Source organism: Artibeus jamaicensis, unplaced genomic scaffold, assembly GCF_021234435.1.
Source record: "Artibeus jamaicensis isolate MK-2021 breed Jamaican fruit bat unplaced genomic scaffold, CSHL_Jam_final contig_700, whole genome shotgun sequence".
Classification (NCBI taxonomy): Eukaryota; Metazoa; Chordata; class Mammalia; order Chiroptera; family Phyllostomidae; genus Artibeus; species Artibeus jamaicensis.
Genome location: NW_026521930.1, coordinates 8,707,437 through 8,732,544, shown reverse-complemented (window position 1 = coordinate 8,732,544; position 25,108 = coordinate 8,707,437). Strand labels below are relative to the sequence as shown.

The following is a 25,108-nucleotide window of genomic DNA, read 5'->3' as shown; positions in this document are numbered from 1 at the left end:
GTGGGCAGACCCAGTGCCCTTCTGGCCCTCCAAGGCACATGCTCGTGGGAAATTTCTCACCGTGTGCCAGTCTGTGGGTCAGCACACAGATGTGTTCTTTGGCACCCAGCACCACCAGCCCAGGCCACAGATACTGCCAGCTCCTCGCGTCCTTGCTCCTGGTCCCTGGAGACAGGTGGGAGCAGAATCACACAGTGGCTAGGGTGAGTGAGGCCAACACCCTTGAGCCTCAGCCCGCCCCAGCCACACTCAACAGTGATGGTAAAGGGTCAGTACAGTGGCCAGTGATACTCCCTTCCAGCCCACAATCTCCAGTAGCTCAGAGGAATGGAAGTTAAGGAGCTGCAAATGCTCCAGGTGCCCTCCCCCATGTTGGGGCTCAAGGTTTGGCAGGCACAGTGCCCTGGACAGGCCATTATGGCAGTGGTGGTGGTGGTGGGGAGATCCAGCAATTAATTACTGAGCTCCCAGAGTGTATGGAACAGTTAGGCACCAGAATAAGGAAAAAAAGAAGGTAAAAGTGGTCTTAAACCCAAGGGAGACCCAAAGTACAATCAAGGAAACCTAAATGCAAAACCACCACAGATTAGAGAACAGAGGCTCTGCTCCAACCAGGGTGGATGGTCTGGAGGACAGCCTCTTTGAAGGGGCACTATCTGGCCAGTTGCCGCCCAAGATGCCTGGGCCCACCTCCTGCCCTCATCCTCTTGGGCACTGTCATGTCCTAGGCCACAATCTTCTGTGTGTGCTCCATGTAGCTAGTTACCAAGGAGCAGCACAGGGATGACCTTGACGTTCAGCGTCACAGACCTCAGCCACCCCATGCCTCCTCCAAAACAGGCTCACAGCCTTCCTGGCTTCTTCCTCAGGGTGGGGCTTCCTTCTCCGAATTTACGCAGAGCTGTGAGCTGGAGGAGTCAGCTCCACGAACATAATACACACTGGGGGCCAGAAAAGGAGACCCGCTCCCTGCCCCAGGGATTCCTGGGAGGGCCCAGGTGGAATCCCTCGGGCACGGCTCTAGCAGCCCTTGCGCCTCTTGAGCCACGCCTCCAGCGAGTTATCTCTGCCACACCTCCCTAGCTCCGCCCCAGCCTGTCTGGGACCCGGCAAGCCACACCTCTGCCGAGGCCTGCCCCGCCCTCCCGACGCCTCCAGCTGCTTCAAGATCCCGGTCCCCAACGGCTCCCTTCCCCCGCCGCACTGGCTATGTCAGCCGGCTTGCGAACAGCACGAAAGGCGCCTGACAAAGGTGGATTTTGGCCACTGGTCATGGGACCTAGACAGAGCGCACTGTTCAGCTCTGCCGCGCGAACAGCGCCCACACCACCGGGCTTTGCTCCTAGCAGGGGGCGCCTTCCCTCAGACTGGGGGGTGCGGGGATCTGTCCAATTTGTTCGTCTACCGTCTGCCTGTCCCAGCGCTCAGCCACCACTGGAAGGCACACAAAAGGCTTCTAATGAGTATACGAACCCATATTGCAGGGTAACGGGAACGGCAGAGGAAGTTCCTTTTCTTGCACACTGTCCCACACCTGCCCAGACTGGGTGTTTTCAAGCACCCCTAGTTTCTTTCATCCGCGCCCCGGATAAATGCAAGGGTACCGGTCTGCATTTCCCAGGTGAGGAAACTGAAGCCAGGGAAAAAATGGATCGCTGAGTTCTCCCCACATCCCCAACCACTGAATGCCCTGTCTGCCTCGTGTGTGTGTGTGTGTGTGTGTGTGTGTGTGTGTGTGTGTGTGTAGTGGGTTGGTAGGCAGGAGACTCCTGGGAACCAACAGAGACCTTGGCAACACAAGACACCCTGTTGCAGCAACAGACCAGTAAGCAAGGCTGCACTGGGCTCCTGGCAGCCACAGTCCCCTCTATCTATGGAGTGCGCAGCAGCTCCAGGTCCCAAGCCTGGGGTCCCATCTCAGGCCATTGAGAATGTGAGTCCTCCCAGAACTATGCTGCTTCTGCCATGGGACTGGGGGTCCTCCCTGACCCCCTCAAGGACCAGAAGGGGTGTGGGTACCCATGTCCTGACCCTAATCTTGACTATGGGCCTGGTTTCCCCACCTCTGCTATGCTGGGTGTGTGGGAGTGGATAGCTCGTAGCTCCACAGGAGTGGAGGCCACAACTGAGGCTTGAGACCCACCTGGGGATGGGTCGTGGTTCCTCCCCAGGTTCTACCCCCGGCTGAGGATTGGCTGCCGGGAGTCCCTGGAGATGCCCCGGCCTGGGCCACCAGTCTTAAGACAGAGCTTCCATCAGATCTAGAGCTGAGTGAGGAGCAGCGGCTGCAGGTGAGTGTGGGTGCCGAGGAGCTAGGAGACAGCATGCCCACGGGATCGTACAGGTGCCACTTCTCACCCTGGCCACCCACAGATCTCCAAGGAGCTGGTCGACTTGCAGATCACAACCCATCATCTGAAGGTGCAGCATGAGGCTGAAATCTTTGAGCTGAAGAGTGAGGTGGGTGCTGATGTGCACCCACATGTGCCAGCCTGAGAGCTTTGGGGGTGCATACACAGGACCAGTGCCGTGGGCGGGAGGGGTGCATGTATGCCCCATGTGACAGGGAACTCACACAGTATGTGTCCCTGAATGTCCTATACACGCTGTATATCCATATGTGCCCAAGTGGGTGTTGATTTGGCCCAGCAGGCAGGTGCACCTGCTCACCCTGGTCACCCACAGGTCCTGCGGCTGGAGAGCCGGGTGCTGGAGCTGGAGCTGCATGGAGACCATGCAACCTCAGCAGAGGCTGGTCCAGAGCACCTCCAGGCATTTGCATGGGAGCTTGAGCAAAAGGCCAAGGATCAGGGACATGGCAACGACCACATTCTTCAGGTCACCATTTGAGCATGTGGAGGGCCTGGCTGGGTGGGAGCCAAATAGGGATAAAGCAGGGGTTCAGTGAGGCTAGGACCCACTCTCCCATACAGGCAAAGCCTGAGGGCTCCCGGCCCTCTGAAAATGAGCTGCAGAAGCTGGGAAATGGCGTGAGTATGCAGCCACCTCACCCAGGGATCTGTCCCGGTTTCTCTCAGCCCAGGGATGGGCGGGGCAGTACAGGGGACCCAGAGCTTGCAGTCTCATTCAGCCAGTCCTGTGTATTCTGCAGCTGCAAGGAGAAGTGAAGTGGGTGCTGGAGCAGCACAGGACCAGGCAGCAAGCACTGGAGAGACGTGTGTGAGTGGCTGCCTTACCTGTCACAGTGCACAGAGCAGCTATTCCCAAGGGGCAGAGGGAGTCCCCCACCCTGAGGCTGACTGAGCCTCATATCCATGTCTGCAGGTCAGCCCTGGGCCAGCAGCTGGAGGGAGCCCAAGAGGAGGTCAAGGCAGCTGGGCAGCGACTGGCTGCACAAGCCGTGGTGAGGCCCAGCCATACCCACTTTGAGACCCAGGGGAAGGGATCCTATAAACTTAGCAGAGGTCTACCTCACAGAGTATAGGTTCAGGGCTGCCTCCATTCCCCAGGTGTTGTCCACCTGCCAGGGCCAGCTCCGCCAGGCCGAGGCCGAGAATGGCCGGCTACAGCTGCAACTCAAGAGGCTGAAGGAGGAGTACACTGTCCGGCTACAGCGCTGTGCCCGAGCCCTGGTGGTGAGCCCTGGGCAGGGTGGCCCTATTGTGGGTGGGTGGGCCCTGGATCCTGGGAAGCCCAAGCCTGGCCTGGATTTGCTGGGCTGCTTCAGAAGCCCTCTGGGCCTGCACTGCTGAACTGCAGGGCCTCCTCCACAGAGGTAAAGGGGAGCGGTGTGGACCCTACCAAGCCCAGGCCCCACCTCACCTCCTCCAGGAGTATGCAGATGGTGCAAGCCAGGCACCTACAGCTGGAGGAGCCCTTCGGACATTCCTGGAGACCACTCTGGAGGACATCCGAGCAGCACACCACAGCCGTGAGCAACAGCTGGCCCGGGCTGCTCGCATCTACCGCAAGCGCCTGGCAGATCTGAGCCGGAGACATGAGGAGCTGCTCAGTGCCCACAGGTAGGCCCCTCCCCCTGAGATGTGAAAATGGGGTAGGATGGCTCCACATGACCTCATATGTGTCTCAGTGTGCAGCAGGTGCTGGCAGACCCCAATGGAGCACCTGGGATCCCCAATGTTACCTCTGACGTGGTCACTTCAGACCTGGAGCCACTGCCCCTGCACCTGGTCACTGAGCTTGGCCACCTTGGGAAGGATCAGGCAAGGCTGGAGACACGGTTCCAGAAGCTCCAAGTCCAGGTCAGCCCTCCCCGCTGCCCCACACTGGCCTTGAGGCACACAGCCCAGAACCCAGCTGGGACCCACCCTCAGCTCTGCAAAGCCTCCACCCCAGGGCCTGTGGGCAGCCCACCTTGTTCAGCTGACTGAGAATCCCTATCATGCAGCCTTATTCTAGAGATCTCAAGATGCTGCTCTTGTTCCCACAGAAAGGACCTGGTGAAGCCTCCCAGGGGAGCACATCAGAGCCACAGTGAGTGCCCTGATGTAGGTGTGGGGGCAACCTGCAAGGGGGTAACTCATTTATTCTACCAACTCTGCACTGCCGCATGGGGTTCTGGTTGCAGCAGTGAACAAGGTGGTACATCTGTGCCCTCAGGTCTCAGTCCGTATAGGAGACACTAATAATCACAGAAAAACCAAGTGCATGGGGTGACAGGAGAGGGGCTGACCTTGAATGGGTTAGGGAAAGCCCTGGAAAAAGATGTTCCAGTTGACCCCACAGGACAGAGCAGCAGCAGGCTATACCCAGTGCCCCTCACGGCCCTCGCCCCTGGGCCTCCATGCTTCCAGCTATGCAGTGAGCAGGGGCTTATGCAGGCCCATCTCCAGGGTTTTGGGAAACAAACCCCCAGCACAGGGGAAGGCCCTCCGTCAGCATTCTTAAAAACACTGGGGGTCACTTTCCAAGCTGGGCTGTGGCTTAACTGTCCCTGGACATGGCCAGTGGGCTCTTTTGGCCTGAGCTGCCCTGCCCCCCATGCACAGATGGCTCCCATGCTGGCAGGGTGGGCCCATGCTGTCCTAAACTTACCCCCAGCAGGCACCTCAAGGATCTAGGTGCCCCTACTTGAACAGGGTCACTGGTCAGCTCCTGGGACTCCACCAGCCCCTTCTCGGCTTGTAGGAGCCTGGAAGCTGCATCCTGGGCCCAGATCTACCAAAAGCTCCAGAACTTCTACCGTAGCACCCAGGTAGAGTGTGGGCAAGGTCTGGCCAGGGATGCTTCTTCATACCCTGTCCTGGCTCATGGCTTATGCCCCTCCATGCCAGGCAGAGCTAGAATGGGAGCGGGCACAACTGCTAGTCCGAGCCACCAAGGCTGAGGAGCAACTTTCCGAGCTTCAAGAGTATGTGGACCAGCACTTAGGCAGGTAAGCTCTGGGAAAAGTGGGATGGGGATATGTACCGAACACCAGAGGCAGGGTCTGTTCACAGCCAGGCGGGTTACTAAACTTAGTCCCTCTAAGCAGGTTCAAGAAGGAGATCCTGAGGCTAAGGAAGCTGGTGGGTCCAGGAGACACCCAGAAAGTGGGGGCCACGCCTCCAGCCAAGCCTCAGCGCCCCAGGACCCGCAGCCGCTAGCCAGTCATCAGATAAACTGGGAGCACAGCATCTCCCAGCCAGCAGAGAATCCGCCCCACAGCCCCACTTTGGGGAGTCATGTGACCCAACCCTCCACACAATAAGAGCCAGGGTGGAGTCCACTGAGTCTTTACTGTGTCCACGTGGTCAGCCAGACGGAGGATCAGGGGCCCTAAGGACCAAGGCAGAACTGGGTGCAGGGGCAGCCTGCCCAGCTGGCCCACCACTATGGATGTCATAGGCCCAGACACGGTCCACACCCTCACCAACCACAGCCACAGGCTGCCAGGTGGGGAGGGGGAAGCGTCCTGACACCACACGGGCCCCCTCAGGCAGTTCTACCTGCAGCTTTTTCTCCAGCAGTGGGAGCTGTAGGAGAGAGCAGGAGAGTAGGGTGGGCGGGGCAGAACACAGCTGTCCCCTCCCGGCTCCCCCAGGCCCAGCACATACACTGGGGTGGCCTGGGCCTCCCCTGGTGCTAGCAACCCCCAGACCTACCACACTGGGAGCCAGGAACACAGACACATTGTGGCAGTCTCTCAGGCTCACCTGTGGGAAGAAAAGGTCACCCTAGTAGGGGACAGGACTCAAGCCCTGAAAGAGTTCTGACAGGCATGGGGTTACCTCAGCTTCTGAGTGTCAGCCCCCAGCCCGCCCAGGAGGCAGGAGCACCTGGGGCTCTCAGCAGGGTAGCCAAGCCAGAACTGGAAGAGTGGAGATCAAGCGTGGCGTCTGAAGAGGTACAAGACTCCCCAGGTTACCTTCCAGAGGTCCTCACGATGGTAGCAGACACTGTCAGCACAGCCGGCCCTCCAGGCATACAGCCTTGCCAGCCCCACCAGCCACGGGTTTAACTCATAGCCCACAGCTGGGCGAAGACCGCATCTGTGGGCAGCCAGCACCTGCGGGCCCCAACAGCGTAAGAACCCAAAGGTGGAGAGGTGCGCTGTGAGGAGGGCCAAACTGCCCCCAATCCCCGCTACTTACAATCCTGCCATCTCCAGAGCCCAGGTCCACCAGCTTTCCAGAACGGCCTCGCAGCAGCGATAACGTATGCTCCACCTGCCTCACGCTAGCCCCAACATAGGGCACCTGGGCACAGAGACATGGCTTGGAGGGCTGGAGTGCATTAGCCACTCAAGCTCTTCACGTCTCTGATCCCAAACCTAAATCTCACTAGTCGCAGGGCAGAGCCTGCCTCCTGGGCTCCTTTCTTTGAATGGGTTGCTCTTTCCCACCTGAAACAGGTCCCAAACCACAACCAGGCTGGCCCTGAAGTGTAGCACCCTCCCCGCTCCACCACAACCCGGCTCAGAGTCTCAGTTCGGGCCCCGCCCCCCGACTTGGGCCCCGCCCACTGGCCAGAGCCCCAACGCTCCGGCTGCCAGCAACTGCTCCCACCCATCTGCCCAGAGAGTCGTCCCTCCGTTGGCCCCCTACCGTGGGGCCTCACCTGTAGCCGCAGCGGCACCCGGCGGAACCCGGGCTGCAGTAGCAGGGCCCACACGGCGTAGGCGGCCAGGCCCGAGCCCGTCGCCACCTGCAGCAGTTCCAACGGACCCAGTCGCCGCTCACGCAGCTCGGCCAGCAACTCGGCCGGGTCGTCCTGCTCCATGGCTGCGGAACACGCTGTTCAGTTATCCTTCCCGAGGTCCGAGATCCCTACGCCCCGCCAGCACCGCCGCCGGAAGTGGCTGCTCTGGGCTAAGGCCCGGGCCAAGGCCTGGGCGGGAGCGGGGGGTGGGGCGAAGCGCGGGTTGTGGCTACTGGTCCCTGCGCTTTCCGCTCCGCCTGGGCCCAGGATCCCGCGTGGTGCCCACTCTAAAGCAGCGATTTTCAACCCGTGTGGCGCAAAAATGTTTAAAAGATGCATACCTGACTATTTAGTCCAGGGCACTGACCTCTTTTTCCTTAGATTATCTAAAAAATGACAACAGCCAACACAATACTTGTCTGTGTGAATGAATCAAAAGTATATCTATTCTTTTGTCAGATCGGGAAAAAGTATATTTTTTGGTGCGCCACAGAATTTTAGCAGGTAGATTATGTGTGCAATGAGATGAAAAAGATTGAAAATCACGGCTCTAGGCCATTGTGATCACCATCACCCCGTAGGGTTCTACGGCCAGCAGCTAAGACCCTGTGGGCAAAAGGATAACTCCCCTTGCCTCAGAGTCCTTTTATTTTTTAAAAAGACTTTATTTTTTTGAGAGAGGGGAAGGGAGCGAGAGAGAAGCATCGATGTGAGAGACATGGATCCGCCGCCTCTCACGCGTTCCTCTACCACGGAACGGAACTCACAACCCAGACACCGGCTCTGATGGAACGGAATTGGTGACCCTTCCTGCTTTGAGGAACATTGCCCAACCAACTGAGCCACACTGGTCAGGGCCCTGCCATGGACCCTGTAGTTCAGTCCACTGGAAGAAATAGTCATTCCCCCCACCCCCACAACATCTGGTACCAAGCACTGGAGGCCCTCCTGCATTCTCATCACAATTCATTTCTGCCAGTCGTCTCACCTGTGAAATGGTCCTGCTGACAGACCCTCTTGTAACTTTCTCACTTTTAATCTTGACTGGGCTTATTATCCCCTCCTTCACTGATAAAAGCCCTCAGGACATGATAACGTATAGGCAGTTCTTTGACCAATGTAGATTTTGCATGGTTTACTCTTGGTTCTTTTTTTTTTTTTTTTTAAGATTATTTATAGAGGGGAAGGGAAGGAGAGAGGGAGAAATTTGGTTTTTGGTTCTTATTTACATGTAAATGTTGGACTGGGTATGCTATTATAACTACTTTTGAAGTTATCAAGGCAGCACCTTGCCCTTTGGCTACCTCTGCCCCACAGGATGAATTATACACTTAGTCTGGCTTGTGTTCCAGCCAAGAGCAATACCACGATACTTATGCCAATAGTCACTATGCCTTTAGGATTGCTCGTGACCCTGGAATGCTATAGAAACCTCAAAATTTCCTTACCTCTAGTGGGGATACAATTGAAAATAGCTCTGAAGTCCAAAACCTATTGTATGCCGTACTCCTATCGGCCACCTTGCTCTTAAGATGCTTGAGCATTCCAAACCTGAGTCCCCGGAGGATAAAGGAACCCACCTTTGCTGGTGTATTTCCTCCAAGGACACTGTTTACAGTGACCTCTCTCATGGTCCAAAGGGATGTTCCCCCAAATGATAATTTTTAAAAATTGAGTAATGCCCTGGCCGGGTAGTTCAGTTGGTTAGAATGTTGTCCCAATACACCAAGGTTGCAAGTTCAATCCCCAGTCAGGGCACACACAAGAATCAACCAATGAATGTATAAGTAATTGGCACAACAAATCGATGTTTCTCTCTCCCTTTCTCTAAAAGAAATTTTTGAAATTTTAAAAAAGAAAAATTGACTAGCAATGCTCTGAAATTGGCCCGAGAAAAGGAAAAACAATAATGGGACTCTAATAACTGTTGGTTTGGAAAAAAATCACTCTGGCTTTTCCCCACTCCTGCCAGAAATTCTAAACCCCCATTACTGCCCGCTGTGCACACACTGTGTGTTGGTCGGCTGGCGAGACGGCAAACCTCATACACCAGGACTGGTGTGAAGATGTTAAGAAGGCTGCAAAAAGCACCTACTTTTCTTGCCCCACCTGCCCCCAAAATAATCCAGAGAAAACTGTCCACACCACCCCTGGACATTTTATTTATTTATTCTCACCCGAGGATATTTTTTCATTGTTTTTAGAGAGAGGAAGGGAGGAAAAGGGGTGAAGCGAGAAAGAAACATTAATGGGTTGCCTTCTCATATGTTCCCCAGCCAGGGATCAAACCTGCGATCTGGGTATGCGTCCTGGCTGGGAATCAAACTCGTGATCTTTTGGTCTATGGGACAATGCTCCAACCGAGCCACACAGGCCAGGGCCACCCCCGGCTATTTTTAAATTGCCCAGTAGAACATTTAAGGGTTGGCAAATGGACTTTATTCATCTACCCCCATCTCGTGGGTACAAGTATGTCATGGTAATGATTTGTGATTTCCTATTGGGTCAAAGCCTTCCCATGTTGACAAGCTACATGCCTCTTTAGTGCCTGACCCTATTGGGGGGAAAAACATCATCTCTACCTGGGGGAATCTTCTTGAGCCCCATGGAGACCAGGGAACCAGTTTTACTGGTCAAATATGGCAAGACTGTGCTATCTGGCCAGTTCTATAGAATTTTTGCTAATCATCCTCAGTCCTTAGGACCAGTTGAACCAACAGCATCATCAAAACTCAATCGGCAAAATTTGTGGAAACCCTCCAAAACCTTGGCCAAAATGTTGCCATTGGTCCTTCTAAATCTCAGATCCACCCCTTTGAGTCACAGGGTGGCCGGTTCATCCAGCCCCTGCCTCTTTTGATCCACAGCTGATAAAAGGAGACACATATGCCACAATGTTGCAAAAGTCTAATTATGTCCATTGAAAAGAACCATGTTTTAGTTTGCAATAGCAAACACCATCTGCTGCACATGGATACATTCTTCAGAAGTAGAAACCCAATTCCACAAAATTTAGGGAATAAGCCCCTTGGTTACAACAAATTTCACCCGATTCTCCATGGTCCCCCTGCCTATATAGCTGATTAGAGCTCAGGCTTGAGCTCCTGGTTTAGGGACCATTATACAAACTGGATTTTATTCTGCTCATTTTGTTTTGTATACTTTTCAAATGTGGTGTCTGCTGCCTGTCAAGGTCTGGCAGAAAGGATGCACTACATGATGCGGGCTCAATGCTTTGAGATGGTCTGCAACATTTGCGACCCTGATAAGATAGACTTTAGATGGGAATGCCTGAGCATCCTTCCTCCTAACCTTCCTTGTCACTCAAATGTGGCCTCAAACATTTCCAATCTCTGTACACTTTTCTTCCTATGTGGAACATGGTAACCAGGAAAGGTCCTTCCTGACACAGAGGGACTAAACTGCTAACTGTGGGAAAACTGGTCAGTGTTGCTTCCAGAGAAAGATCTTTTTTTTTTTTTTTTTTTAAATCATCTCTAGAGGGGAAAGAGAGAGGGAGAGAAACATCAATGTATGGTTGCCTCTAGTGCATCCCCTGCTGGAAACTGGCCTGCAGGGAACTGGCCTGAAACCCGGGCATGTGTCCTGACTGGTAATTGAACTGCGATCCTCTGGTTCGCACGCCTGTGCTCAATCCACGGAGCTACACCAGTCAGGTCAGAGAAAGATCTTGATCAAAGCGGGAAATGTAAAGGTGAATAAAGGAAACCTCATAAAATTGAATCAGGAAGCTTTGAATGGGACGCCGACCCACAGTTACTACACCTTGCAAACTGCAACAAGAAGCCTACTTTACTGCTCCAACAGTAGAAAGATTCTTCTCCTTACCCTGCAACAGCCCAGCCAATGTGAAGACACCACCACTCTGAATCCTTGCTCTCTTCCAGTGAGCCATTGCTTATAATTACCTCTCCCAACTTACTTTTTACTTTTTAAATTTTTTTAAAATATATTTTATTGATTATGCTATCACAGTTGTCCCATTTCCCCCTTCACTCCCCTCCACCCTGCACATCCCCCACCCACATTCCCCCCTTTTAGCTCATGTCCATGAGTCTTACTTATAAATTCTTGGCTTCTACATTTACTATACTATTCTTACCCTCCCCCTGTCTACTTTCTACCTACCATCTATTCTACTTATTCTCTGTACCTTTCCCCTCTCTCTGCTCTTCCCACTCCCCTGTTGCTAACCCTCCATGTGATCTCCATTTCTGTGGTTCTGTTCCTGTTCTAGCTGTTTACTTAGTTTGTTTTGTTTGTTTTAGGTGTGGTTGTTAATAGCTGCGAGTTTGCTGTCATTTTACTGTACATGTTTTTTATCTTCTTTTTCCTAGATAAGTCCTTTTAATATTTCATATAAGGGCTTGGTGATTATGAATTTCTGTAATTTGACCTTATCTGAGAAGTACTTCATCTGCCCTTCTATTCTAAATGAAAGCTTTGCTGAATAGAGCAATCTTGGATGTAGGTCCTTGCCTTTCATGACTTGGAATACTTCTTTCCAGCCCCTTCTTGCCTGTAAGGTCTCTTTTGAGAAATCAGCTGACAGTCTGATGGGAACTCCTTTGTAGGTGACTGTCTCCTTATCTCTTGCTGCTTTCAGGATTCTCTTCTTCATTTTAATCTTGGCTAATGTAATGATGATGTGCATTAGTGTGTTCCTTCTTGGATCCACCTTCTTTGGGACTCTCTGAGCTTCCTGGATTTCCTGGAAGTCTCTTTCCTTTGCCAGATTGGGGAAGTTCTCCTTTATTACTTGTTCGAATAAGTTTTCCACTTGTTGCTCTTCCTCTTCTCCTTCTGGTACCCCTATAATTCAGATGTTGGAATGTTTAAAGATATCCTGGAGGTTCCTAAGCCTCTCCTCATTTTTCTGAATTCTTGTTTCTTCATTCTTTTCTGATTGGACGTTTCTTTCTTCCTTCTGGTCCACTCCACCAATCTGAGTCTCAGTTTCCTTCCCATCACTACTGGTTCCCTGTGCATTTTCCTTTATTTCACTTAGTGTAGCCTTCATCTTATTCATCTAATTTGTGACCAAATTCAACCAATTCTGTGAGCATCCTGATTACCAGTGTTTTGAACTATGCATCTGATAGGTTGGCTATCTCTTCGTCGCTTAGTTGTATTTTGGCTGGAGCTTTAATCTGTTCTTTCATTTGGGCCATTTTTTTTTTTGTCTGATCATGCCTGTTACTTATGAGGGGTGGAGCCTTAGGTGTTCACCAGAGCGGGGCAACACAGTTGCAGGGTTGTGATGCTGTATGTAGGGGTGGGGTACAAAAAGGAACAATGTTGCTTGCTCCGCTCTCTGTTGGATTTCAGTCCCTTCTGCAGCTTTCCCCAAGCAAACTGGGCCTTTCTGGTACTGATTCCCGGGTGGATGGGTTTGTATATGTTCTAGGACCCTGTGGGTCTCTCCCACAAACTCTCCTGTGAGGCTGGGAGTTTCTCTCGCTGCCTCCATCCCCAAAGGTGTTTTCCATAGGTTTTTTTTTTTAAATGTTATTTATTTCTAGAAGGAAAGGGAAGGAGAGAGGGAGAGAAATATCAATGTATGGTTGCTTCTCATGTATCCCCTGCTGGGAACTGGCCCCTGCTAGGAACTGGCCTGCAACCCAGGCACGAGCCCTGACTGGAATCGAACGGTGATCTTTTGGTTTGCAGGCCTGTGCTCCATTCACTGACCTACACCAGCCAGGGATCGATAGGTGTTTTAAGGTTTTATTTCCCCTGCACTGGAGCCCTGGATTGCGTGGTCTGTCTCGCTCCCCAGTTTCACCTGGTTTATCTGCACGTGACTGTGGGACCACCTGATCTGCCAGCTGCCTTGTGTGCCACGCCATCCACAATCTGCCAACTCGCTGGGTCCGCCAGCCACCCTGCCCCAAATCCTCTCCATCCAGGCTCCCCGACTCTGCCCCTCCTCCCAGTCTGGATGTTTCTACTTTACCTTCTTGGTTGTTGGACTTCCATACAGTTCAACTTTCTGTCAATACTGTTTTTTTTTTTAATTTTTATTTTATTGATTATGCCATTACAATTGTTCTATTCCCCCTCTTCATTCCCCTCCTCCTCCCCATCCCCACCATTCCCCCTCTTTAGTTTATGACCATGTGTCTCAAGTTCTTTAGATTCTATATTTCCCATACTATTCTTGCCCTCCCCCCTGTCTATTTTCTACCTACTGTCTATGCTACTTATTTTCTGTACCTTCTCCCCCCTTCTCCTTCTCCCACTCCCCTGTTGCTAACCCTCCATGAGATCTTCATTTCTATGGTTCTGCTCCTGATCTAGCTGTCCTTTTAGCTTGCTTTTGTTTTAGATGTGGCTGTTAATAACTGCGCGTTTGCTGTCCTTTCACTGTTCATATTTTTTATCTTCTTTTTCTTAGATAAGTCCCTTTAACATTTCATTTAATAAGGGGCTTGGTGATGATGAACTCCTTGAATTTGATCTGATCTGAGAAGCACTTTATCTGTCCTTCCATTCTAAATGAAAGTTTTGCTGGATAGAGCAATCTTGGTTGTAGGTCTTTGGTTTTCATGATTTGGAATACTTCTTTCCAGCCCCTTCTTGCCTGTAAGGTCTCTTTTGAGAAATCAGCTGACAGTCTGATGGGAACTCCTTTGTAGGTGACTGTCCCCTTAGCTCTTGCTGCTTCTGGGATTCTTTCATTTTAATCTTGGCTAAAGTAATGATGATGTGCCTTGGTGTGTTTGTTCTTGGGTCCAACTTCTTTGGGACTCTCTGAGCTTCCTGGATTTCCTGGAAGTCTATTGCCTCTGCCAGATTGGGGAAATTCTCCTTTATTATTTGTTCGAATAAGTTTTCCACTGGTGGCTGTTCCTTTCCCCCTTTTGGTACCCCTATAATTCGGATGTTGGAGTGTTTAAAGATGTCCTGGAGGTTCCTAAGTTTCTCCTCATTTATTTGAATTCTTGTTTCTTCATTCTTTTCTGGATGGTCATTTTTATCCTCTTTCTGGTCTACTCCTTTGAGTCCCAGTTTCCTTTCCATTACTATTGATTTCCTGTGCATTGCCATTCATTTCAATTAGCCTTCATATGTTCCTCTAATTTGTGACTAAAATCAACCAGTTCTGTGAGCATCCTGATCACCAGTGTTTTGAACTGTGCATCTGAAAGTTTTGCTATTTCTTCATCACTTAGATTTATGGGCTCTGGGGCTTTGAGATCTTCTTGAGCCATTTTTGGTCTGTTCGCGCCCATTAAGTATGAGGAGCGGAGCCTTAGGGGTGGGGCGGGGCCTCCAGGGTGGGGTCGCTGGGCTGTGATGCTGTATGTGGGGGCGGGGTCAGAGTGGGGAAATGGCGCTCTCTCTGCTGCCTCCCGTAGCTGGGACCCGCTTGGTCCTGTCTCACTGCTCACTCCCTCACCGGTCTATCTGCGCAGGAATGCACCAGCACAGTCAACCCGCCGCCCTTCACCCTCATCGGATCCACCGGTCGCTCACTGGGTTGGCCCTTTGCAACCCCACGCCTGGGATCCGTGCCTGAGTCCGTCTGACCGAGTTTTCCTGCGCAACCCCGCTCTGCCAGCTGCTGGTTTCGCCCCTCTTACCGGTCAGGCTGAAGAATTCACTGTTATCGGACTTCCGAAAAGTTCAATTTTCTGTGTTCTGGCTGTGTTTTCTGTTGCTAATATTTTGTTGTCTCTAAACTTGGTTGTGTGAGAAGGCACAGTGTCTCCACCTATGCCTCCATCTTGGCGGAAGTCCCTGTTTGTTTTTTTTTAATTGTTGTCCTTATTTTGGTTGTGCAAGAAGGCACAGTGTGTCTACCTATGCCTCCATCTTGGCTGGAAGTCCCCTTCTTTTTCTCTATAAAATAACATCCTCCTTTGTTCTGCAGACTTGCCTGTGGCTCACCGTGGTGTGTAAGCCCAAAATTGCACTTCCTCTGCTATTCCCAAATTAACTCTTTTTTTTTTTTTTTGCTGGTAAAATGGTTATTTTATTTTTAAAGCTGACAGTGGGAATTGGGCTGGGGGTGGGTGACATCTAGGCCTGAGTACCCTGAGTCGCGGCCAGCCCCATAGAGCTGTCTCTGGGAGACTGGTGGGGGCTCTGCCAATCAGGGCACCCCAAAATCCAGCCAAGCCTAGGAGCAGTTGAAGGAACGACACCCTTTGGGCTCCCTCCCACAGCTGGAGGCCATTACCCAAGGGGGCAGGAACGAGAGGATATGCGGGTGTTTGAGGGAGAGGGGCTGGGGAGGCTGGAGCTCGGCCGAGGGGCAGGGAGGGAGCTGACATGAGGAAGAGCAAGCGGACACAGGGAGATAGCAGCTGGTGGGAGGGGCTGTGTGACAGCAGCTGGTGGGAGGGGCTGGACGTGAGGGCTGTGGGCTGCTGGCCCAGCTGTGGTGGTTGGACAGAGAGAATCAGGAGTCAGAGAAACCACGTCACCTCTCTGGATGATATCGACAACAAAAACATGAGTTCCCAGAGGTGGCCTGACAAAGCCTGGGGGCGGGAGAGACAACTGGGGGGACAGAGCCCTAGGTCAAGTGGCAGAGCCGGGATCTCCTCTTCACCCCACCCTGAGGCCAAATGGCCATGAATGTTGGGGGCTTGTCTGCACACAGGACCTGGCCTGGGAACCAGCAGGACACAGGCTGCTCCAGACACTGTCCCCTACCTCCCAAGGGCAGAGCGCCTCATGCCCTTGCCAGTGCTGTGTCCCAGCCGCCACCAGTCCTGAAAGACAGGTGTCCCTGAGTAGCAGGAAACTGAGGTGCCCTGCTCCCAAGACGTGAGCCCTGGGGAGAAGAGCCAGCCTCACCTGGCTTAGAGTATCCTGTCTTCTTGGGCTGTCACTGTGCCCTCCCCAGAAAAGATGTGTCCTAAACCCTAGGCTGGGGAAGTCTGACACAGCACTGGTCTCTTTCTTTGCATTATTCCCAGTGCATAGAGCCGCGCCAGCACCTGGCAGGCACTCCGGAAAAGCATGGGAACTAAATGCATGCATCCAATTGGCCTCCATGGCATACACACCCCACAGCTCTCTCTGGCTCACACCTGGCACTCTGCTCCTCAGCCTTCGGGCACTGGGCAGCAGGGAGTGTGTCCACATGAGTGCACACACCCCAAAGTGCTCTGCAGGAGCCCCAAAGGTCAGCTTCCACAGCACTGGCCTGCGCGCTCACTTGTGCTGGTTCCCCTTGGCCACTTCCCCCAGGGCAGGCAAAGCCCTCAGCCCAAGACTTCCAGGGCTCCAGTGGCTCTGTTGGCCACACCCACTCCTGCCCTCTGTACACCTGAGGAGAGCACTGGTTGCAGGCGGTGTGTGAATGGGCAGCTCAGGCATGTCCTGGGGCAGGTGGGTGGATGCCAGTGTCTAGCCTACAGCCCACTCCACAGCAGCTGCCCATTTTTGTGGACAGGTGGTCTGTGGCAGTCTAGTCACTGCCGGATGTGGGCAGGGTCTCCTCCCATACAAGAGGCTGTGGGGAGCTGGCCACAGAATGAGGGCCGGGCCAAGGGTGAGGGTGCTGACCAGGCCTGGGCAGGAAGCCTTTTGCGGGGCCTACCCGAGACAGAGACCCGTCTGGGCCTCCCCACTTCCTCCTCCTCTGATCTTTGCTGAGACACTCCCTGACTGCGGGAGGGAGGCTGACCAGATGCTAGGTCTGCAGTCCGGGGGGAAGAGGTCCAGGCTGAAGACCAAAACGTAAAGGTCATCAGCACACTGACGATATTTAAAGCTATGAGCGTGGGGAGGTGAGGAGGAGCGGTAGGAAGCCTCAGGAGGGGAGGAGAGGCAGCAGTGGGAGGAAGCCTGCCGAGGCCTGCCTTCCAGGGTGGCTGTGCGCCCTCCCCCCATAATTCTCACCAGCCCCAGTGAGTCAAATGACCGGTGCACATGCTTCCAGACAGCCACTCTGCGGGAAGTGCAGTGTCCCCCACGTCTGGAGGAAGGGGTCCTGTGTGTGGGCCCTGCACAGCCTTGCCCCTCTCCCCGCCTCAGTTCCCGCCTGGAAGACAGCAGGCCCCTGGCTTCCACCTGCACCCACAGCCCCGCCCAGCAGGGAAGGCAGGTGAGGATGGGAAACGGTTTCCAGGGTTCAGCCCAGGCTTCTCGCCGGACTTGAGCTTCTCTTTCCCAGGAGCCACGTGGTTGGGGTGAGCGGAGTGATCTCATTTGGGGTTCAGAAGCCCTGTACCAGGGGGGCTCTCAGTCTCAGGGCTGCCGGCTTTGTCAAGAAACACTGACTTTCCACGTGACTGAAGCCAGGGGAAGGCGTGGGCAGCCGCAGTGGGGCCTGTGGAGGGAAAGGCTCCTTTGAGGCCCCGCTGTGTGTGCCTGCCTACCAGAAAGTTCCTGTCTTCCAGGCAGGAACTGAGGCTGGGAGAGGGGCGAGGCTGTGCAGAGCCCACACACTGGTGGAGCAACAAGCAGGACCCCAAAGGGGTTACACTGACCCCCCTGGGCTCTGCATCACATCAGGATGCTCAGCCCTTCGCAGGGACCCACAGACGGAGGGACCCATTCTTCCCCGAGGGCAAGATGGTGTCCGGATGACCGTGCTGGGCTCCCAGTGAACCGCAGAGGGGAGTCGCCACTCCACCAGATTGCGACCCCTTTCCCCCCAGGCTGGGAATGATATTGGCCTTCCTGTCCCCACACGAGACACAACCTGCCTCAGTCCGTCCTTGGCAGTTACAGCCGATTTTCCACTACCAGTGGGAAGCACCTGATGCTGGGGGCAGGGAGGACAGAGCTGAGGTTCGTGTGGATGGGGAGTCCCTGCACATGCCCCCACCCAGCAGCAGCCCCGATCCAGGGTATAGGCATGGGCCACTGTCCCAAGACACCACTGCCCTGAAACCTCAGGCTCCAGCAGCGTATAGCAGGCTGGGCTCAGGCACGGGACACTCGACCTACCCTGACCAATGACATGAATGTCCTTGTTGGTTACTGCCGCTCCCTAGAAGCAGATGGTACTGAGATGGCCTTTGGAGGTCGCATGCTCCCCGCCCACCCTCCTCCTGGCCCCTCCCCCAGAGACCCGCTCCCGGACTCCTCAGTCCAGCGCCACCTCGCAGGGGTAGAGGTGGTTGGCATGAGCAGCTGCGTAGGCACGGCTGAATTCCTAGATGTGGGAGCACGGCCAAGCCAGGCCTCCCCGAAATGGCTCCAGCCCATGAAGAGGGAAGTGCCAGGACCAGGGCGGACCCCACAGCGCAGTGGGGTGCACATGGAGGCCTGTACTTGGCCCCCAGGGCCCTCTACCTGGAACAGTGGCAGTGTCTGGTGGAGGACACGGGCAGCTGCCACGGTGATGACAGACTCCTGCAGCTCTGTGTCGTGGGCAACGCCAAGGACGGTCCCATGGATCACTGCAGGGAGACATTGGCCCATGTCTAACATGTGGGGGAGGAGAGGCCCAAGCCCCCCCCACACCTGGCATGGCGGGAGCTCTCACCGAGGTCACTAGTGCACGAGGCCAGCAGGAACTCCGCACTGCTGCGGGGCCTGCAGGCACCTGGCATGCAGGGCAGGTGGTGAGTGTAGTCCCTGCCCTCTCCTGGACCACCCAAGGCCTCCCCTCCACCAGCCAGAGGCAGAGGGCAAGTGACGGGACACACCCCCAGGGACATTAGGCCGTTGGAATCCTAGGGAGCACTTATGCACAACCCCTGAAGACTCCCTGCATTTGGGGTGATGCACGTGGGCTTGCGTGTGCACCCCACACATTTGCAGGAGACAGTGCCTGAGGGTTGTGCCCAGCACAGGAGGACTCACCCGCCTGAAGCTCAGTGTCCCTGTGCATGCTCTGGCACACTCGCACCGATGGGGTAACCCCTGTGGCCTCCCAGAGCGGCCTCCAGGACCAGCCTGGGGGGGGTGCAGCAGGAGGGTATAATGGGCTCTGGAGTCTCTGCCTTGGAGCCAGGAGGCAGAACAGAGAGACCCCTCACTTCCTATAGGGTCAGGTTTGTAAGCTCTAGGAAAGCAAAGAGTTGGGCCTGCTACCTTGCAGGGGAGGGGCGTCTCCATGGTGACAGGCTCACACTGGACTTTTGTTGTATTGGGCTGGGGAGGGGAGGCAGGTCGCTGCAGATGCGGGGCCAGGGAGTCCTGGACAGTGTTGGCCCCAGGTTTTGATCCCCCTCCGCATCCCTAGCCCCTTAAGGACCGGGGCCAGGGGTTGCCCAGTCTGGCCTCCCCTTCCTCCCATTCTGCCCCCTGCCGGCTCTTTCCCTAAAATGAGTCATGGGGGATTGCCTTCCCTCCCTCTAACCTGTCCTGGCACTGCTGCTACTACTCAGTGTGGCCTCTGAAAAGCGCCCATTTCTCTCCGTGTGGTGGGGACAGCAGGCATTTCCCACTCCACCCGGGTAGGGTGCGAGTTCAATGACTCCCACTCCTCCCCATGCAGACCGTCACTCACCATCCTCGCCCAGACCGTGGGCCCGCGGAGGCAGCTCCAGACGCGGGTCATCTCGCAGCTCGAAGCGGAAGGAGGCCACACGGCGGCTGATGTCTCGGTGCAGTGTGGCCTGCAGGAAGAGAGCCCGGCGCTCGCGGGGACCCTAGCGCACACATTGACCCCTGGCTGGGCCCTGGCCCTCAGCCAGCAGCAGCTGCAGGCCGCCGCCCGCCCTCTCAGCGAAGACCTGGACGCCAGCAAAGGGCCGCGCCGGCCGCAGGCAGGCGATGCGGAGCCGCGTGCCGAAGTCAGAGCTGCCCAGGGTCAAGCGCAGCGCACCAACAGGGTATAGCCACTCGATCCCGCCCTCCGCACAGGCCAGGGCCAGCTGGCTGGGCTCCTGGGTGAGGCCGCTGGGGACAGACGCGCGAGCTGAGGTGGGCATCCCGGGTCCCCTCCCGAAGCAGCCCCTCCCCTGCAGCCGCTCCCTGCGGCCACACAGCTGCGTCCATTCCGTGGCGAAGGAAACTCAGAGCTACTGTCCTCTGCACTCCAGCGGGAAGGCAGGGATTCACTACCAGGGCGGAGCGCTCTCCCACCCCTAACCCTAAGGGCAGGCTATACCATCCCGCAGGCTCCTCCTAGAGGTGAACGCAGCCCTAGTGGCTAATCGCGGGGTCTTACCTGCCCCTCCAGCTGCAGCGGTCCTCCGAGAAGCCTGCGCGGGTGGCCGCGGCCGAGAAGCAGCAACAGAGCGCACAGAGCAACGCAGGGGGAGGCGTGACGCTAAGACAAGGCGGTGGGAGCAGCCAGGGTCAGCTGCCCCAGGCGCACTCAGCCCGCTGCCCCCACTTGGTCGCGCAGCCCTACAGGGCGCACGAGATGCTTAAGGCCGGCCGACCAATCCCGGCGCGGCCCCGGAACTTTCTGCCAATGGTGGCGGCGCCCGTGGGGCCGAGAAGACAATCCCGTGACCTAGGAGACGCTAACGAGAGGGCTCCTAGCTCTGCGTGCTCTGAGTCGCCCCCTCGAGGTACCCTCGCCTCGGCCTTGTGCACGCCATCCTGGTTGGTCTGCTGTTCTCCGTGCCCTTGGTTAGGGTGGGAGTGAGTATGGTTCCCACGGGAACCTGGGGGCCAGGAGTCCGGTGGAGAAAAGGTTCCTCACAGGTAGCCCTTCCCAAGATTGGGGCCTGGGCTCATCCCGCCCCAACCTGCGCCCAACCATAGGAGGCTACAGATGGGGGCGGGGTGGGGAGCAGCCAGGTGCTGGGGCTGCCGGCACCTGTTGCAGGAGCTGAGAGGCAGTCCTAAGTCGCAGAATCAGGCCCCAGGAGGTCCTGACATGGGACCCTGAAATGGAGCCAACTCTTCAAAATGAGCCAAGAGAAGTGTGTGTGTGTGTGGGGGGGGGGAGGGGGGAGTTGCACAAAGAGAGTTCCCACCGCCATAATTCCCCCTGAGGGGAGGGACTGGGTAGTGGGTGGTCAGTGGGAACTGGAGAAATTCCAGGCCTGTGCAAAAGGCCCGAGGTGGGGCCAAGGGAACAGGGCCCTCAGCAGCCCAGGAAACTCCCGGGGTCAGCTCACAGAGGCCTTAGCTACAAAGCCAGAAGTCCAACCTCACGCCCAGTCACCCAGTCACTTGGGGTCATTGAGAGCCAGCATAGACTCTCTGCCATCTGTGGATATGAGCCCTCCACCCCACTGTCCCCAAACCCAAGCCCTCCTGCTACCCCTGGGCCTGAGTGCACGGCTGACAGATGAGAGCAAAGGGCCCAAGGGGAAGGGGGAGATTGGAGCAGCTGCCAGGCTGAACCCACCACTGCCCCCTCCCCTGGTCCCAGGGCCCTCCCAGGCCAAAGAAGGGCGAGACACCTACAAGGCCCAGCTGGTGGGGTGAGAACCACCAGCTGCCATTATCACTATAGCCAAAAGGTGGATGGAACCCAAGTGTCTGTCAGCGGATGAACAGATAAACAAAATGTGGTCTATTGATACAGTAGGATATACATAATTTAGACTTAAAAAGGAAGGAAAATTTGACACATGCTATAATACAGATGAACTTTGAGGACGTTATGCTCATGAAACAAGCCAGTCACGAGATAACAAATACTGTATGATTCCACTTCGGTGAGGGTCCTAATTCATAGAGACATGGAATTGTGGGTGCTGGGGCTGCAGAAGGGGCCTCCAGGAGCTAGTGCTTAATGGGGAAGAGCTTTAGTTTGAAAAGATGAAACGTTCCGGAGATGGAGGGTGGCAATGGCCGCGTTACAATGAATGCGCTGAAGCACTACTGAGCTGTACAACTAAAGATGGTGAGTATTGGGCAATAAATAAAGAGGGGTGGTCAGGACCTGGGGCTGGGCACTATAAAGCAAAAGAGGCTCTGTAGAAGGACGGATGGGGGCAATGGGTCAGCTGCTATGGCTGCCCTTGCCAAGGCAAGTGGGTCCGCTTATGGCTGGTCACTAAGGCCTTGGCAGCCCCTGCCCCCGGCCTCTGAGGGCAAAGAGTGGGCTCCATGCTCCCTCTAGTGGCAGCGTAAAAAAAACAGCCTCAGCCATGGCTGGTGTGGCTCAGTGGACTGAGTGCTGGCCTGTGAACCAAGAAGTCCCCAGTTTAACTCCCAGTCAGGGCGCATGCCTGGGTTGTGGGCCAGGTCCCCGGTAGGGGGTGCACAGGAGGCAACCCTACACTGCTCTCTCCCTTCCCCTTGAAAAAGAAAAAAGAAACAGCCTCAGACCCACCTCCAGCCAGCCTAGGGCCCCTGGCTCCCCACCACAAACCTACCTCCACCCCTATGGGTCAGTGTCTGTGGGTTCAAGGGACCTGGTTCAGAAGGGGCACACCCTGGCTCTGAGCTGTCTCCCCACCAGGCTTCCCGTTCCCGTGCCCCAGACTCCTCTTTGATGCAACCTACAGAAGACCCAACGGAACAGGAGCCACCTGTCCTCACACTTGCATATTGTTACAGGCTTGGGTATCGTTACAGGACAGGAAGCCCTGAAGGCCCTGTCTGGCTTCCATTGCACCTTGATTGCTGTGGGTGCAGAACCAGACACACTGCAGGTGCCCAGTAAATACCTGGAGAATGAGCGTATACACCAATGAGTGAATGAGTGAATGACATTCCAGACTGCAGGCAAATCCCCTGGTGTCTGTGTTCAGACTGGGGGCTCTTTCGCATATCCCTGCTCCAGACCCTCAGCGCCCTGGCCCTCCAGAAAGGACCTCCCTCCATTCCCACACAAAACCTAGGCCCTGGCCAGGGGCTGGAGCTGCTACTGGCACAAGCAGCACTGTCTGAGGTGAGCTCTGCCCTGAGCAGTGCCTGGGACAAGTGGCACTGACCTTCAGCCGGGGAGGCAACCCCACAGTTGAAGGGCACCTGCCAGGAAGCCTGTAGTGCTGGGGGCACAGGCAAGGAGCAAGGCAGGGTCTGGTCGGGTCAGGGGTCTAGGGGAGAAACACAAAAGCCAAGAGTGCCCCAAGTCCAGAGCACAGAGGGTGAGGGCCCCAAGGCCAGGACAGAACTCAGGGCAAACCAGGATCCAGAGAAGTAGCCAGTAGGAGGCAGGCTGGGCCAGCCCCATGTCTATTACCCAGGGAGAGTTGGGACTTGGCTTTGAGAGGTGAACAAACAGAGCCCCTGTGGAAACAGTGAGAGAGCCCAGAGAAATCAAGCCTGCCCCTTGCTTAAAACCTCCGCCTTAGGCACCCACCTCAGCAAAAACAGGGCAGAAGGAGAGATGTGGGCCAAACAGAGGCCAGCCCCACCCATGTCACCAGCTGAGCCTGTGGCCACCCAGACCCAGGCAACCAGGACCACCTGCACCCCTGGACGGGGCTGGGGGCTACAGACAACAGGTAAAGTTTCCACAGATGAGGGCCAGGGGGTGCCGGGAGCCTGCCAGAACCTGGGCTGCCCAGTGACCGGCATTGACGGCACTGTGAGCACGGGCCTGGGTCGCGGCACCCAGCCTGACCTCAGGAGCCCCGGGTGCTGAGGTGGTCAGCCCTCCTAGAGACCCTCATCGGGGAGCTGGTCATGTTCGCCAACTCCTCTGGGCAGCCTGTGCAACCTCTGGCTGGCTCCCCTTCACCTGCTCCTCACTCCCCCACAGCACTCCAGTCAGAATCTGGTCTCATAACCTATGAGCCTGCACCTGAGGACTGGGGGAAGTTCTGTAGCTGGGATATGTTCCTTCCTTTAACAAGAAATACACGCACACACATACACACACACACAGGCACACCTTGCATCTTCAGGAGCCAAAAATGCAGTTGCCATTGATTTGCAACTGAGCTAAAAATAACTGCCAGACTCCAGCCAGGACTGGGAAAATATCCCATTGCTAGGAGACATCTGTTACCAGGAGACTGCCATTGCTAGGCGACAGGGTTGCCTTAGTGACAGCTAGGCCCTGAGTCATCCTCAACCCTAGCTACTCCACCCCCTTCCCCTGGTAGGTGGGACCTGGGACCCAGGAGGAGGGGGAAAGAAGGTAGGGAACAGACGCTAGAAAGCAGCAGTGAGATCCACCACCTGCCCTTGTCCACCCAGGGCCTCCATGGCCACCCCAGACTGGGAGGTTCTCATTCTTGTGGGTGTCCATTCCGGCTGTGGAGTGTGAAGCACAGCGCTGAGGCGCATCTGAGGCCCGCCCAACCCACAGGGCCCTTCCCCAGGCGCACTAAGGGCCCCTGCCTCTGGGCAGGACCTGAGGCAGTGAGGGCACAGTGTCCATCTCTTGGCTGCGCAGTAGGAGGCTTCGAAGACATCCTAATTGTTATCAGGCATGAGGCTCTCACCACGTGTCCTGTGCTGGGATCCTCGGGGCACCCCTGAGACCCCGGAGCCATTTCTCAGAGGCAATACTTGCCTAAGGCCCAACTCAGGGAGAGAGAGACCTTTTGGGCCTAGGCATGTGGCTCCAGGGCACACGCACCACCCCAGAGCCCCCAAGGGAAGGCTTGATAGCCTTCTGTGAGGAGGCTTGGGGTGTTTCAGAACCACTGCCTCAGGCCTTGAGAGCCATGAGGTGTGACCCCATTCCCTGAAGTGACAATGCCTCCCTCTCCCTTAGTCCCAATGCCTAAAGGCAGGACGGGCCAAGAGCCTTTGGTCCTCATTTTCCACGATTCCAGAGCTGGAATCCCCCAGCAGCCTGTACTGGGGAGATTCCTTCATGCCCAGGCATTAAGACAAGGGAAGGGTGCTCCAGGTGAGCTCATGCTGTAGGTGAGGCACTTAGTACCCTCCTGCCCTGGAGGAAGGCCATGTGACAGAAGCTCCGAGAATAAGGGGCAAGGCTGTGGGCTGGCAGCTCTGGAGCCTCGGGGCCTGGCAGTCTACAGGACAGAGACTGGGCGGGGGGGGGGGGGGACCACATGTGCACCGTACAGCGATCCCTCCGCACCATGGGGAGAAGAGGTGGGGGACAACAGGGTTAGACTAATGAGGAGGAAGCTGCCATCGGCCATGGAAAAGAGGGACACTTGGCACAGGCAGCGGTGACAGAGGCAGAAGGCAAGCCACCCACAGGTGTTCGGGAGGAAGGCCTTCTGTGGCGTATTTC

General features: G+C 55.5%; 3 protein-coding genes across 6 annotated transcripts; 1 reads left to right on the top strand and 2 right to left on the bottom strand.

Moving 5' to 3' along the window:
• The first annotated feature begins 1,873 nt into the window (after positions 1-1,873).
• CCDC78 (coiled-coil domain containing 78) lies at positions 1,874-5,650 on the top strand. Of its 3 annotated transcripts, none has more exons than XM_053671640.1 (14): positions 1,874-1,933; positions 2,172-2,291; positions 2,374-2,460; positions 2,686-2,838; positions 2,934-2,990; positions 3,113-3,180; positions 3,286-3,364; positions 3,471-3,596; positions 3,793-3,983; positions 4,052-4,223; positions 4,412-4,455; positions 5,110-5,176; positions 5,256-5,356; positions 5,456-5,650. In XM_053671640.1, the coding sequence occupies exons 1-14, from the start codon at positions 1,874-1,876 to the stop codon at positions 5,565-5,567; spliced, it is 1,437 nt and encodes a 478-aa protein (XP_053527615.1). In that variant the 3' UTR covers positions 5,568-5,650. The 3 variants fall into 3 exon arrangements, with proteins under 3 accessions (XP_053527615.1, XP_053527614.1, XP_037013177.2); XM_053671639.1 differs by having other exon boundaries at positions 4,370-4,455; XM_037157282.2 differs by lacking the exons at positions 4,052-4,223; positions 4,412-4,455.
• A 30-nt stretch (positions 5,651-5,680) lies between these two features.
• Positions 5,681-7,287, bottom strand: ANTKMT (adenine nucleotide translocase lysine methyltransferase). Of its 2 annotated transcripts, XM_037157283.2 has the most exons (5): positions 7,021-7,287; positions 6,555-6,659; positions 6,329-6,469; positions 6,066-6,116; positions 5,681-5,936 (listed from the first exon to the last, which is right to left on the bottom strand). In XM_037157283.2, the coding sequence occupies exons 1-5, from the start codon at positions 7,180-7,182 to the stop codon at positions 5,715-5,717; spliced, it is 681 nt and encodes a 226-aa protein (XP_037013178.1). In that variant the 5' UTR covers positions 7,183-7,287; the 3' UTR covers positions 5,681-5,714. The 2 variants fall into 2 exon arrangements, with proteins under 2 accessions (XP_037013178.1, XP_037013179.1); XM_037157284.2 differs by lacking the exon at positions 6,066-6,116.
• Positions 7,288-18,172: 10,885 nt separating this feature from the next.
• On the bottom strand, positions 18,173-20,337 carry METRN (meteorin, glial cell differentiation regulator; the record flags this gene model as incomplete). The annotated part of the gene is given in 5 exon segments (XM_053671733.1): positions 18,173-18,243; positions 18,246-18,488; positions 18,575-18,634; positions 19,544-19,935; positions 20,207-20,337. Coding segments are annotated over 5 exon segments (897 nt in total), but the record flags the coding sequence as incomplete, so codon positions are not given.
• Positions 20,338-25,108: the final 4,771 nt, after the last annotated feature.